Genomic DNA, 13,623 nt, shown 5'->3' on the forward strand with positions numbered 1-13,623 from the left:
CTACCCTCCCATCTGCGCCACCCTTCCCAACTTGATTCAACCTAAACCCCAATCCGAAAGCGTCACAATCTCCGCCTTCCTCACCCCAGAGAACAAAACATAAGCAGTTTATGTAAAAGTTCCAAGTTGTCCATCAAGTCCTTTTTTTTTAAAGTCCCATACAATATAATTTCCAAGGTGATCAGCATCATTTCTTACAGCCCCAATGTCTCTTGATCGGTATAGCGCTATGCCATTTTCTACAAGACATAGTCACAGAGTGTTATTCAAGTTAAGATTAAGCAAATGTTTTGAAAGCATAACCAAATCCCCGTTCTCCGCTCCGCTGCCCCTCCGAAGGGGAAAAACGACAGCTCCCGCCCTGTAGTTGTGTGATTGGTTATTTCTCTTGTACTTCTCCTTGTATTTGTCCAAGTCCGGGTAATTCAGGAAGTCCTGCCTTTAAAATCTTGTGATAAAAATCTCGGGCTTCACAAGCTGAGTTGAGGCAATGTTTCTGATCGTCAAGTGTGACTGTAATACCAAATGGCGCTTCCCATCGGTATTGTATCTGATTATCTCTAAGTTCTTTAGTTAAAAAGGCATAGTCTCTCCTGGCTTTTAACATCTGGGGAGGCACCTCTTTAAAAGCAATCAAATCCTGTCCATCAATTCGCAGCCTGTTGTTGTAAAGCTCTTGTAGTATCGCATTTCTGGATTCTTTTGTAGCAAAATATATAACCACATCTCTCGGAAGCTGTCTCTGTTTTGCTGTCCACGAATTATGGTGATAAATTTTTTGGATCTGCCAATCAAAGTTGAGTCCCGGACCTCCCACCACACGACTGAAAGCCTCAAAAAAGGTCTGCTTCAAATTCTCCTGTTTGTTTTCATGCAATCCCCTAACTCTTATTGCAAACGCAGTCTTTTTATAATTTGTCGTAACAAGTTGTCTCTCTGCCTTTTCAATTTCCTGTTGCAACTTTTCAATTTTAGATGTCAGATTAAAATTGTCTTGTTCCAAAAGTTCCAATTTATCCTCCATTCCTGCAATGTAATCTGTCATCACGGTTATAACTCCGATGGTATCCTTCCTTGTTTGGGCAATCTTAGCATCAAGTTTATCACATAGTTCCGAAATAAATTGCATTATTTCCTCTCTAAATTCTCTGAGAGTTTCAAAAAGAAATTCTTTCGTTAACAGATCTCCAGTAGGGGGCGTAGAAGGCAAAGACTGTGGCTTTATAGCGATTACTTGGGATGTATTGTTAAGAAAACGCTTAGAATTTTTTGACTTGGGAGCCATTATAAAAGAACAAAAGCGAACAAACAAAGTCTCTACACACCTTGATTTGCAATAAAATACTTTGAGTAAACTTTGGCAATTAGTAAAGAGAAGTCTTCAGAAAAACAAGGCTGAAATATATCAACTGCGAAGGCTATAAAATCGCCATTTTGAAAAACAGTAAAACAAAGGAGTTTTTTGTAAGATTGAAGCTGGTATTTTAAATAGTAATAAACAAAAAAGATTTTCAGGAATGGTCACTGCCTGGACCGATTTTAAATAGCTTAAATTTGTTCTGGGGGGGGAGGGCGACCTGCCTTGGGCTGAAAAAAAAAACAGCTGAGAAGATCTGGCTGGAGTAAAATAAAAAAAAAGCTCAGCTTTGTGTTGAACCTCTTCTCTGTTCACAGCGAAAAACAAAAGGCTGTGAATTTTAAAGAGATTCTAACGACTGAGCTCCTCCCTGCCCCTTTCTGCCTAAAAGGGGAGATATCTATAGATCTTTTAGATATACAGACCAGAACTCTGAGGGGAGCTCCGTTGAGCCCCCGACGACAACAGCTCCTCCCCCGGAAGTCATAAGTCACTCTTTTCAGTGCCTGTCAGCATCACTTCATTCAGTAATCAGGAAAGAAAACCACTGGACTCCATTTGTATTGAAATCAAGTGTACTTTTACTAATTATAAATGAACAGTTGCAAAGCTAAGCTGAGTCTGGTTAATTAGGCGCGAAAGCTAATAATATAATGTATAATTCATTCCCCTCCCCTTGGCATCCCCGTACACAGTCCAATCATATTTCCCCCAAATGTCAGGTGTGAGATAACTTCGAAAGGCATCACCAGGATGGAATGCTGGACCGTTGGCCTTGGCGGGAAACACCCCTCTCCACATGCATAATAAGGTGGTCAGTTCAGCGTCTAGAAACTTCCTCCAGCACAGTAATGATTCCCCTCCCAATACCATGCCCCCCCTCCACGTTTCAATGGCAGCCGAAGCAGTAGCAAAGCAGAGGCTGACATCTGGCCCTCCTCCAGAAAAGGGTGGTCAGACCTGCAGAAACGAGAAAGCACAAACAGACGAACAACAAGACATGAAAGGGGAAAAAGGGAGAGGAAGAGAGAGAGAAGAGAGAGAAAATTTTTAGGAGAATGGCCAAATCAGGGCTTGTCAGGATAAGTAGAATAGAACTTGCAGAGTAATATGTAATATGTATATGTATATGTATTAGTATAAAATAATAAATTACAACTAAAATCTATAATAAAATCCAGTGTCAATTTATACATGGTCTGACTATACAGTAGTTGCAATTCTTAAACTGTGTGGCCCATTGTAGGTTCAATGCTAAAAGGGAAGTGACTAAGCAGTGCAAAGGGTTTGCCACAATTGTTATATAACCGTCATAAAATGAATGGTTTATAGGTTGAGAACTATATGTACATAATAAATTCTAATCTCTTTTAAAGAAAGTTCAGCAGAGCATTTGGAGCAAGCTGAAGTCATAGTTCATTTAACAGGTGCCTAGAAAGTCAATTTTAAACTTTTAGCTTTTTTATAATCAATTTGTAAAGCATCACCTTATGCTCCTTTAGTTCCTTGTTGCTCAATTATAATTGCACCCTATTTTCTCTGTTCAAGATCTTGCCCATGGAATGCTATTGGACGTGTCCATGCATGCTTGCCCTAACTTTGGAAACCTATAATAAGTTTCAGAGACTGGTGTAGTCTGTGTCTTCATAACTGAGTAGAAAAAATAAATCTCATCTTGCCTCTGAAGGGCAAGTGAGAGGGGAGAGGAAAATATAAATAGGATGAAATTAGAAGTTGCTTCTTACAGATTTTTCTCCAACACCTTCCAGTTCCTATGTAGGATCTGTAGGAAGGGTGTTTTACTCTCCTACTGGTGATGTCATAATGTGTTTTCTACCATGTTTCAGGGGATTACTCCCCAGCCTCTTCTTATCTAGATATGCTGGATGAGAGTTCCCCAGCCAGCCAACAGTGGGAAATCTTTAGGGAATTCAGGAGCAACAGCTCAGATGCTACGTTCTTACCTAAAAGGATGGGCAACTGCATAGACAAACTCATGAGTGACTCTTTTATAATAAAGAGCATGTTTTTTCCCACATATTAGTGGAACATTGGTTCTTCACTGGCAGATTGAGAGGGAATGAATACTGTAAACCTAAGAACCCTTATGGTTTGGGAGAAGCTAGATGATGAAATTCATCAGATTTGCTTATACAAATATTGTCTTTCAATCTTGCTTATTTTATTAGAATGAGTCCTAACTATTCTTGGAGACTTTGGAGCCAGTTTAGTATATCCATTAGGTGGCCCATCTAGTGATAGCCCAATCAATTACTGTAGGTAGAGTAAGGAAGCCACTATGGAACAGTAAATTGTTAATTTTATTTTTATTGTCAGGGAAGTTGGATTTTATGTCTTTATATGTTATTTATATAAGTTAGCTTAGCTAACTTAGATTCATGTGGATAGGGAGTGAGGGAAAAATGGAAGGACATATGTTGTGCTAAATATTTTTCATTATATAAAATTGCAATATTTTGTTCCTGCAGCTGGATTGATTACCATACATTTATTTATTAGATTTTTATCCTGCCTTTATTAAAGTAATTCAATGTGGGTAGTTCTTGTTCACTTTTTGTCCATCAGTAGTATTAGAATTTCATTTCTGAAAAGTTTTTGCCCTTCATGGATATTATCATTTATTATGATCATGATGTGAGTACATAAATTGGCAGAGATAATAGTCAATAATCATTCATTAACCTTAAACCATTTGTGAGGGTGGAAGGAATGCAAGACAGCCAAAATAAATGTACATAATTGGTGCATGAAACTGGCAGGCCAAAAAAAATGGCTGGACCAAAAAAGAAACAGGAGTTCAAATGACGCAATAAATGTTGCAAAAACAAAACATTGTAGAAACCAGCTTTACTAACAGAAGCTAAAATGTAAGAAAAAAGATGGTAGTCTATTCTAAAGATGTTAAGATTGGTCTTTAAATAACATTTCTGCAAATTTATATAGTTGGTTTTGTAAAAGATAAAAAATAATGGCATGTAATATTGAGATGTATAAAAATGGCAAGTTGAATTATTGCTAAACTTGTGAGTAAATTTTGTAGCATCAAATCAGAAAGCAAAAAATGGACACATTCCAAGATGTATTCCAGAAAGTAGAGAAGATTGGGGAGGGCACCTATGGAGTCGTGTATAAAGCAAGAAACAAGCAAACAGGCCAGTTAGTTGCTCTGAAGAAGATCCGACTTGATTCGTAAGTACTGAAGCTAAACCCTGAACCCTTCGTTCGCAAGGTTACTCCTAAATGTGCTAGTCAAAAATTGGTTTTCAAATAACATTTTGGAATACAAACTATACGAAAAAGTGTTGGTGTTTCTTGAAACATGTTTGGGGTGAGGGAAATGTGGATTGCTAAAATCTCTTATGGAATATCTTGGTTAGAATTTGTTCATAGTGATAATATGGCTTCCCTAACAGATTCCAGATCAAGTATATTTTAATTTCTAACAAGATAAAGCATATCTGTATCTCTAACAATATAATAGCAAGCACCTCACGAGCGTAAACGATGATGAATTTAGTCTCAAACAGGATGTATGAATATAGTTGTTTGCATTTCACAATTTTTCTAAGTGGCAACTCTGCATGTTCACTTTTCCCTTTGAGACACAACTGGGCCAGATAGAGAAATTGTATCAGAAACCTGGAGCATCTCAATCTATTTATCTTCTACCTTTCGCTAGAAAGGTCCCCAAATATCCTATCCAGGAACTGGACATGTTAGGATTCATTTATTTTCAGTAAGGAACTGTATTATATTCCTTTATATGTCAGATTCATAGCAGTGGAATAAATAGGATACCTATTTAGGAGGAACAGTCTTTCAGGATTATATCAGATAATGAAGTCTCTATCAGGATGTGCACAGTAATGCCAAATGTTAAACCTGAAAAATGGTTTTCATTCATGGCATTATTTCTACAAAAGTATGGCTGCTTCAATCAAAGCAACAATAATTGACAATTGATAATCTGACCAAAAGAATTCTTCATACTTCAAAAGCTTCTGAAGTGTACTGAATTAAATTCTATCTGGCAGACTTCTTCTCTTGCTTTGTGTTTTAAGCCCCTCGATAACAACTCTGTGCATTCCCAGAACTAATCGACTACTTGCTAAGTCCCCTGTTTTTAAACCTATGGGGTGATGATTCATCTTGACAGGTGGGAATTTGTAGATTGAAAGTCATTATAACTTTAATCCATAGATGGAATTTATGATTGATCATGTGACAATGCTCATAAGCAATTCATAGAAGATGAGGATGATGAACTATCCTGCCCAAAACATTCCTTAGAAAGATTAGGATTGCTTCATCATAAAATATCTTTCCTCCGCAGGGAGACAGAAGGAGTACCTAGTACAGCAATCAGAGAAATCTCACTGTTAAAAGAACTGAAACACCCAAATATAGTGAGGTAAGAAAAGCTACTGGCCTTTATTTCTGCTAGGATATATTCTATGAATATCAAATATTTTCACAGATAGCAATTCCAATATTGAATTTATTCACATATAAAAATAGACCCTAACCTAACCCTTAGATGTTTAACTCAATTATTTGTGTATTGCGATGTTATCCCCTGCCTCCAAAGAAGCTTGCACAATTATTTTCCTTTTAGCTTGCACAATTTTCCTTTGTTGTTATTTATTTGTGTTATTTATTTATTTATTTATTTGTTCAATTTCTATAGCTGTCCATCTCAAAAAGTGAGTCTGGGTGGCAAACAATCATAACATCAATTACAAAAACTCTTGAGAGGTGAGAGAATTGGCCCTGGTCACCCAGTTAGTTTCCTGTAAAGATTTCAGATTGGATTTTTCCTAATCTTAAGGCATTGTAATCACTCTATTACACTGATTTCCCATGCTTATTGAAGAGCTTGCAGTTATCATGCTTACAGATTTTATCTAAATACTCAAGTCACTGAATTTAATTTTTTTTCCAGGCTCCTTGATGTAGTGCATAATCAGAAGAAGCTATACTTAGTCTTTGAATATTTGAATCAAGATCTTAAAAAGTACATGGACTCATCTCGTACAGGAGAGCTTCCTCTAAACTTAATTAAGGTAGCAAGTAGCTCAAATACCCTCCCTCACAGGCCCCAATCTGGAGAACTATCCTTTATCTGTCTCTGGCAATTAGCTAACACACTTTCAAGCTACTTTCAACATCCTTTGCAACATGGATGTTCAACGTACAACTCATCTGAACCAACAATCTCCTCTCTGGCCCACTGCAGTTAACAGTACTTTCTGTCTGCTTGCAGAAAAAAATAACTGTCACATTCCCTGCCAGCTATACAATTAGAATTAGATGTCTTGGAAGCTGCAGAAAAGGATGGTTCAGCTAAGGGAGAGAAAAAAGAAGATGGGGGGGGGACGGGACGGTGATGGTATATATCCGTATATATGTGTATATGGTTGTAGGAAGCCAGGGAGATAATCTTGCAGAAATCACCCAGAAGCCATTAAGACAACAACATGTGCAGAAATATGCATTGAGTCCAGGGAGGCAGGAAAGTGTTAAAAAAAAGACAGACTGGCTCACCCCCCATCTCCCTGGGGTATCAGTGGGAGGGAAGGGAAACCACAAGTGGACTTGCAAGATTCCATTACCATACCCTGGCTCAATAAAATATAGTTCTAGTATACCTATGGATTTATTTTTCTGATTTGGTTTACCTCATAGGGCTGATTATGTGCCCCTGGTTGTTTATGGTTCCTAATTAACTAGCTGGTATCCCATGTGATTTTTGTGGTCAAAAAGGTTCCCAGTTCTTTTTACCCGGAATGTTGCAAAATCTTTGACATCTACTTTATTCTTCTTGCCTCTGGCTCCTGATAGAAAACCTAGTTTTGACAGCAGTTATGAAGTTACTATGGGAAGAATGAAATACTTAATCTTTATTCTCCCTGCTGAGATTGCACTTCCAATTGCATCTTCTTTCAAATCTACATGGATTTCCCAACCCATTTTTAACTGTGAAGGAAACAAAAGATTTCAGGAAATGATCTGGCATTGCAAAAGTAGCAGCTGTGCAAAAGCATTAAACTGCTTTACCTCATACGGTTTTTTTAAATACAAAATGTTATCCAGAAGCTGTTATTTAAGAGGAAAGGGCCCTAGAATGTTGATATGTGTATAATATTTGAAAAGCCTATATAACATTGTCTTCATTCAAATTATATGTAATTCTCAGTGTGGAATAATATATCTGAAACCAGAGTTAAGTAAATGCTGCTTCTTGATATAAGAGCACTAGGTGAAAAATCAGGTGATGGTGAGTTCTAGTCCTGCCTAAAGTCAGATTCATGATCTTGGGCCATCACAGAGAGAGGAAAAGTTTTAATCCAGTCCCTTCTCCCAGAATTACAGTGCCCAAGTCCATCATGCTTCTTCAGACCACCCAAATTGTTTTTTAAAAAGGAATTCTCCAGGGCTAAAAAAGCTGCTAATCTGGAATCTCTTTATTTTGTTTGCCAATTAAGGTGAAGTCATCCAGTTAGCAAAAAATGTAGACAATAATCACATGGCAGCTGAGATATATATTCTAGTCTAATCCTTTGCTATCACTTGGTAGCTGTCACTATTTTGGAAGCCCATATATGGTAGCAGAATTTTGAGATACAACATAGGAGCTATGGTGGTGCAGTGGTTAGAATGCAGTACATTCTGCAAGCTAATTCTGCCGACTGCCAGCAGTTTGATCCTCACTGGCTCAAGGTTGATTCAGCCTTCTATCCACCCAAGGTCGGCAAAATGAGGACCCAGATTGTTGAGGGCAATATGCTCACTCTGTAAACCGCGTAGAGAGGATTATAAAGCACTATGAAGCTATATATAAGTCTAAGTGCTATTGCTATTTTGCCTAGGAAATGATGTGTCAACCTTACAGTTTCTTCATATGTGCTCTCTGAACTTTTTCTTTCTAGAGCTATCTTTACCAACTGCTACAAGGTGTAAGCTTCTGTCATTCTCACAGAGTTATCCACAGAGACCTGAAGCCACAGAATTTGCTCATAAACGAAATGGGAGCCATCAAACTAGCTGATTTTGGTCTAGCTAGAGCTTTTGGAGTCCCCCTACGTACTTACACACATGAGGTAATGTCTGTCTCTCAGCTATGTAGGTTGCTGGGTCAGCCCCTGAAAAGAAATCACACAGAAATAAGTGTGCATGCGAGAAAGAGGGAGCTAGGTTCTTTCTAAATTCTTGAAATTTACCATAAAAATTTCATTTTTATTATGATAAAAGGGGAATTTATTAAACACACAGGAAATACTGGTAAATCATTTAGGGTCGTGACAGTTTCAGAGACCTGGGAGAATACAGACCTGGGGAGAGATCTGTTTAAAAGAGTTAGGCTCTTCTGCTGCTCAAAGCAGACTGATGCTAGAAGATGTTTATAGGGGCCATAAAAGAAAGGGTGACCCCCTGCCAGTATAGAAAGGGCAGTAATCTCATTCCATAAGGATCACCAGACTGCAGCAGATAGAATGGTTGTTGCAGTATGTTAAGAGTCTACCCAGAGTAAATCTGTCGCTTGCTTATAGAGAAAAACACTAAAAAACCTAAGGGGATTTTAAACTATTAAGTTATATGAAAAGAAACTGTACTATGATGTGTCAAACTACCCTGTTTCCCCAAAAATAAGACAGGGTCTTATTTTCTTTTGATCCCCGAAATAAGCACTTGGCCTTATTTTCCGGGAGGTCTTGTTATTTTTAAGGTGCAGGAGGCAGCAAGTGTGGTCACTTCATGGCTGCTGCTGTGTTGCAATAGTTTCAAGGAGGTCTTACTTTTGGGGGGAGGACTTAGTTTAGCACACACACTCAAAAGCCCAATTGGGTTTATTATCCGGGGAGGACTTATTTTCAGGGAAACAGTGTAGTTGAGATTTTAGATCAAGATTCTTATAAATGAGATAGGAAAAGCATATAGAACATTGCTTGTGGAATGTTTTCTAACCCCTTACTGCAGTTCTATTCTGGATCGCATAACTGAGGAGAAAGTGTGTGTGTGTGTGTGTGTGTGTGTGTGTGTGTGCATGTGCATGTGCATGTGCACGCGCTTGTGTGTTTATGTGTGAATTTGTGTGTTAAATGGAGTAGTCGGCAGCATTGAAGGATTGGATCTTTTTTAATGCAGCTTCCGGTCAGATTCTACTGATTTTTCAGTTTGGGGGCTTCCCTTGCATTAAATATGCATCCATTCTAGTCTATTTTCAGAGTTATCCTGAAGATGGATCTTGAGCCATTTTGTGGAATATCTTCTGAATATTCAGTCGGGTTGGAAAGAATAAAAAGTGATTTCCTTTGGATCATTATGGCCGATATTCTCAACCAATTGCCTTATGTTATCTTGATATAAAGAGGCAAGGATCCTTTCAGGGAGCAGAGCAGACAAGTTTATTTTGCAAATGGAGGAGGGTAAATGTAAATTTTGTAAAACAGCCAATCTCCTCCAGTCTAGAATTGGAAGGTGTTAAATTAGAAAAAGCATTTATGTTTTTTTAAATTCTCTATGTAGCCTCCAACACTTTCATATGAACTGGGATGTGAACTTTCTTGGACTTTTGTTTCAAAAAATGCATATATTGATCTATTGATTTCATAGAAATATTTGTTAAAGTCACCTAACATGGTTGATTTGGGATTTAGATTTTTTTTTTTTTTTTTTGCTTTTGAGACAATTCCTCTACCAGATCTTTGGCTTATGTTTTTGTCCATCTCCCACATGATATTGCTTTTTGTCCAACTGTGAGGTCATTGCTTTCCAGTAAAGGGGGAAACTAGAAGAGAGAGAATATCAAGGGATAGGAAACTTGTTTGATATAACATAATAGAGGACGTTGAATTCCAGCACGTTGTATTGAAGTGACTTGTAGTAAATGACTTGGAATTTCTAGTAAATGAATTAAAAAATGTTCAGTGTGCTTTGGATTTATGGTTCAATAATAAATGTTTCTAATTAAATCTGAGAAGGCCTTATATATCAAACAAATTTGATTCCTTTTAGGTGGTAACCTTATGGTATCGGGCTCCTGAAATTTTACTGGGTTGTAAATATTACTCAACAGCTGTGGATATATGGAGCATTGGCTGTATCTTTGCAGAAATGGTAACATTCTTCATATTTTTCTGTTTCAAAGAAATATCATAATCACAATATTATTTGATGAAAAGTGCATGTGCAAAAAAGAGCTTTGTGAGTGCCCATGTATTTTTTAAAATTCCCTTTTCTTCATCACTACACATTCTAAAAGATATCATTAAATCTATCTTGTTTCTCTTCCTATAGTTTCTTATTGTTAGAACCCTAAGTTGAAGTTGGACTGTTTTCTTCTGGGAGTTGCAGAGGCCATGTCTGTTGATGTCATGGTATTACTGAAGAATTTCTTTTTTTTAGTTGGAGGAGTTAAAAAAGCAAACACTATGTGTTAAGCCTCACAGAACAATATAAGGATGGTCTCAGGATGATAATAAGACTGCAAGTATCCTGTGGGTTGCCTTTGTCTATCTTAGACAGATAATTAGTTTTAGCAGTTGTAACTACAAAAGGAAGTGTGAGGAAATTCAGCAATGGCAATAACAATAGCACTTAGATTTATACACTGCTCCATAATGTTTTACAGCACCCCCTGACGATTTACAATGTCGATATATTGCCCCCAACAATCTGGGTCCTCATTTTACCTACTTGGGAAAGATGGAAGGCTGAGTCAAACTTGATCCCAGTCAGGCACGAACTTCTGGCTGTGGGCAGAGTTTGCCTGCAATACTGCATTCTAACCACTGTAGCACCATAACTCCTAAATCCTTATGTTTCAATATTATTTACTAAAATGCCATTCAAAGCTTACACTTAAGTTTATGTCATTAGTCTTAAGTCTCAGCATCTAACTAAATTTCCTCAAGCTTCATACACATTGTTTCCCTTTGCTTTTGCCTACTTATACTGTTTATTGGTTTATAAGACTGGAGTACAGTATAAAAACAACCACTGGAGGTTGCTAGTGTCTAAGAGAATAAGCATGATTTTACAATACTAATTTAAATGTGTATAAAGTCCTTCTCCAGGTATCTTTTGCAGTATGGAATTTTGAAACAGCAAGAGTTATAAATGTAGTTTATGCTTAAAAACAAGTTTTGAAAGATGAATTTAAATCTAATGTCTAAAGTTCTCTCTATAAGAGATCAGTTAGATCTCTAGCCAAAAGAGTGCTGCTCTTTCCCAGGTAGCTAGAATCAGGAAAATGGCAGAAGGAGGACCAGGAGTAGAAGTAGTTATTAGAATGACTCATCTCCTGCTAAAGATCAGTGGCAAATTGCATAATTTTTGCTCAGCAAATTGTCTGAATTTCTCCCAAACTGAAATTTAGAAAATCCCTCCGTTTTTTCAGTAGGTGCATTTGCAAAATATCTGAGAGGAGCTTTGTAACTGAAGGTCAGTTTTAAGAAGTCTAAACAAACCCACTGAAATTCTTCAAAGGTTTTCTGATCCTTTTGCCACTGTTCCTCTATTATATTGATAAATTGACGTGAATTGTGAAAGTGCAATTGTATCACGTGGGCCCTTTCCCCAATAGCTCTAACAGTAGCTGCGTGTTGCCATGGTGGATGAATTTTGGAGGGGGAAATTAATTCTTAGTGGAAGCAGGATTAGATAACTAGCTCCAAAGTACTGAATTCTATGCAGGCATTGAAAGATAATGCCTAACCTGAGTCCAGGGCATGTAAGGCAAAAGAGCTCATAAGGAGACTGCTCATAAGGTCTACAAAACTACTTCAGTTCACAGGAAGTATTAACTTTGTTCTGGTTTGTAATAAATTAGAAACTGCTTCAGAAACTGATAAGCTGACTTCCCCAAAAAGAGACACTGAAAAAGCATTGGGAGCTGATCTCAAAGTGATGCAAAACACTGAGATCTAAAAGCTTACAAAATCTCAGTATAATTCAATTTCATATATTAATGTTATACATGTCCCAATGAATAGGATATGTGTTGGATTAATATATTCCTCTTCTTCTTAAAACATAGAATCCTAAAGTACTTTTAATATTTTATCATTCGTAATTTTTGGGTCTTTCTAGAGAACATCTATCTGTGGTGTCAGAAAGTTGTTACCAATTTGATGGAACATAATCAATTTTTGGTGGTGGAGGGAGCAGAGGAGAAACAGAGAATTGCAACTTGATAATTAAGAATTTTATACATATTCTGTAAACTGTGTACTGGAAGAGTTGTCGAGGTCTGTTGTTCTTTTCCCATTCATACTTGGTAGGCTATTTGATAGGTCTGTTCTGATATATCAGGCTTTTTTTTAAAATAATGGAAACATTTTATTTGGAGAGAGTAATGTTACCCAGAATGAAGATCATATGTATAATAATCTAGGTGAACTAATCTTCTTCTCCTTGGCCCAGGTGACAAGGAAAAGCCTTGTTTCCTGGAGACTCTGAAATTGACCAATTATTCCGGATTTTCCGTACACTTGGTACTCCAACTGAATCACTGTGGCCAGGAGTCACAAATCTTCCTGACTATAAAGGAAATTTCCCCAAATGGCCAAGGAAAGATATGAAGGTGATCATTCCAAACTTGGATCAAGATGGACGAGACTTATTGCTGGTGAGTAGAAGACTTGTAAAGTGTTTGTGGTTGCTTTTTAATACTTATGACGAGTAGTGGAAAGTGTCCACTACAAAAATTGGAATGTGCCCAATATATCCCAAATTGGTATGAACGAGAATGTATGAGACAGCTTGCTAAATCAAGCCAAAGGCCCATTTAGTCAAGCATTCATTAGCAGGGCAGAAGTAGACTAGCTTAAATATCTCCTTTTTTTCTTTTTTTTAAAGAGGACTGTAAAGAGTTATTTCAGGGTTACTTGAATTAACACTGAAGGGTTGGCTATAAATGGGCAGGATTTAAGACTGATATTTCTCTCTTTCTAAATTACAGCAACTATTAATGTATGATCCCAACAAGCGAATCTCAGCCAAAGCTGCTTTGAACCATCAGTATTTCTGGCAAGCTCCACGGGATGCTAAACAGTGTGTGGTAGAACAGTATGGGCCATGAGATTAAGAAGTTCTGGTTAATGCTTTGCTGGAATTAGCTACTGGATCGTCTCGTTCTAAACAATTTAGCAAAGGAGCAGCTGTAACCATCATTAAAAAATGTTCTTGGCCTTTTGCCCAGTTTAATATTCATGCAAACATTTTGACAATTGTAAATGGTACAG

The 13,623-nt window shown here is 37.3% G+C and overlaps 1 protein-coding gene across 2 annotated transcripts; it reads left to right on the plus strand.

Annotated features, from left to right (window-relative positions):
• The first annotated feature begins 2,496 nt into the window (after positions 1–2,496).
• On the plus strand, positions 2,497–13,542 carry CDK3 (cyclin dependent kinase 3). Of its 2 annotated transcripts, XM_032209133.1 has the most exons (8): positions 4,421–4,567; positions 5,712–5,789; positions 6,321–6,441; positions 8,308–8,478; positions 10,394–10,495; positions 11,384–11,390; positions 12,811–13,007; positions 13,341–13,542. In XM_032209133.1, the coding sequence occupies exons 1-8, from the start codon at positions 4,440–4,442 to the stop codon at positions 13,458–13,460; spliced, it is 924 nt and encodes a 307-aa protein (XP_032065024.1). In that variant the 5' UTR covers positions 4,421–4,439; the 3' UTR covers positions 13,461–13,542. The 2 variants fall into 2 exon arrangements, with proteins under 2 accessions (XP_032065023.1, XP_032065024.1); XM_032209132.1 differs by lacking the exons at positions 11,384–11,390; positions 13,341–13,542 and having other exon boundaries at positions 2,497–4,567; positions 12,803–12,930.
• The last annotated feature ends 81 nt before the right edge of the window (positions 13,543–13,623 follow it).

Source organism: Thamnophis elegans, chromosome 2, assembly GCF_009769535.1.
Source record: "Thamnophis elegans isolate rThaEle1 chromosome 2, rThaEle1.pri, whole genome shotgun sequence".
NCBI classification, from domain to species: Eukaryota; Metazoa; Chordata; class Lepidosauria; order Squamata; family Colubridae; genus Thamnophis; species Thamnophis elegans.

Coding starts and splice junctions, on each gene's coding strand:
- CDK3 (XM_032209133.1), top strand. CDS start 4,440: ATGGACACATTCCAAGATGTATTCCAGAAAGTAGAGAAGATTGGGGAG. Junction 5,790..6,320: donor AAACACCCAAATATAGTGAG/GTAAGAAAAGCT, acceptor TTTTTTTTCCAG/GCTCCTTGATGTAGTGCATA. Junction 6,442..8,307: donor TTCCTCTAAACTTAATTAAG/GTAGCAAGTAGC, acceptor TTTTCTTTCTAG/AGCTATCTTTACCAACTGCT.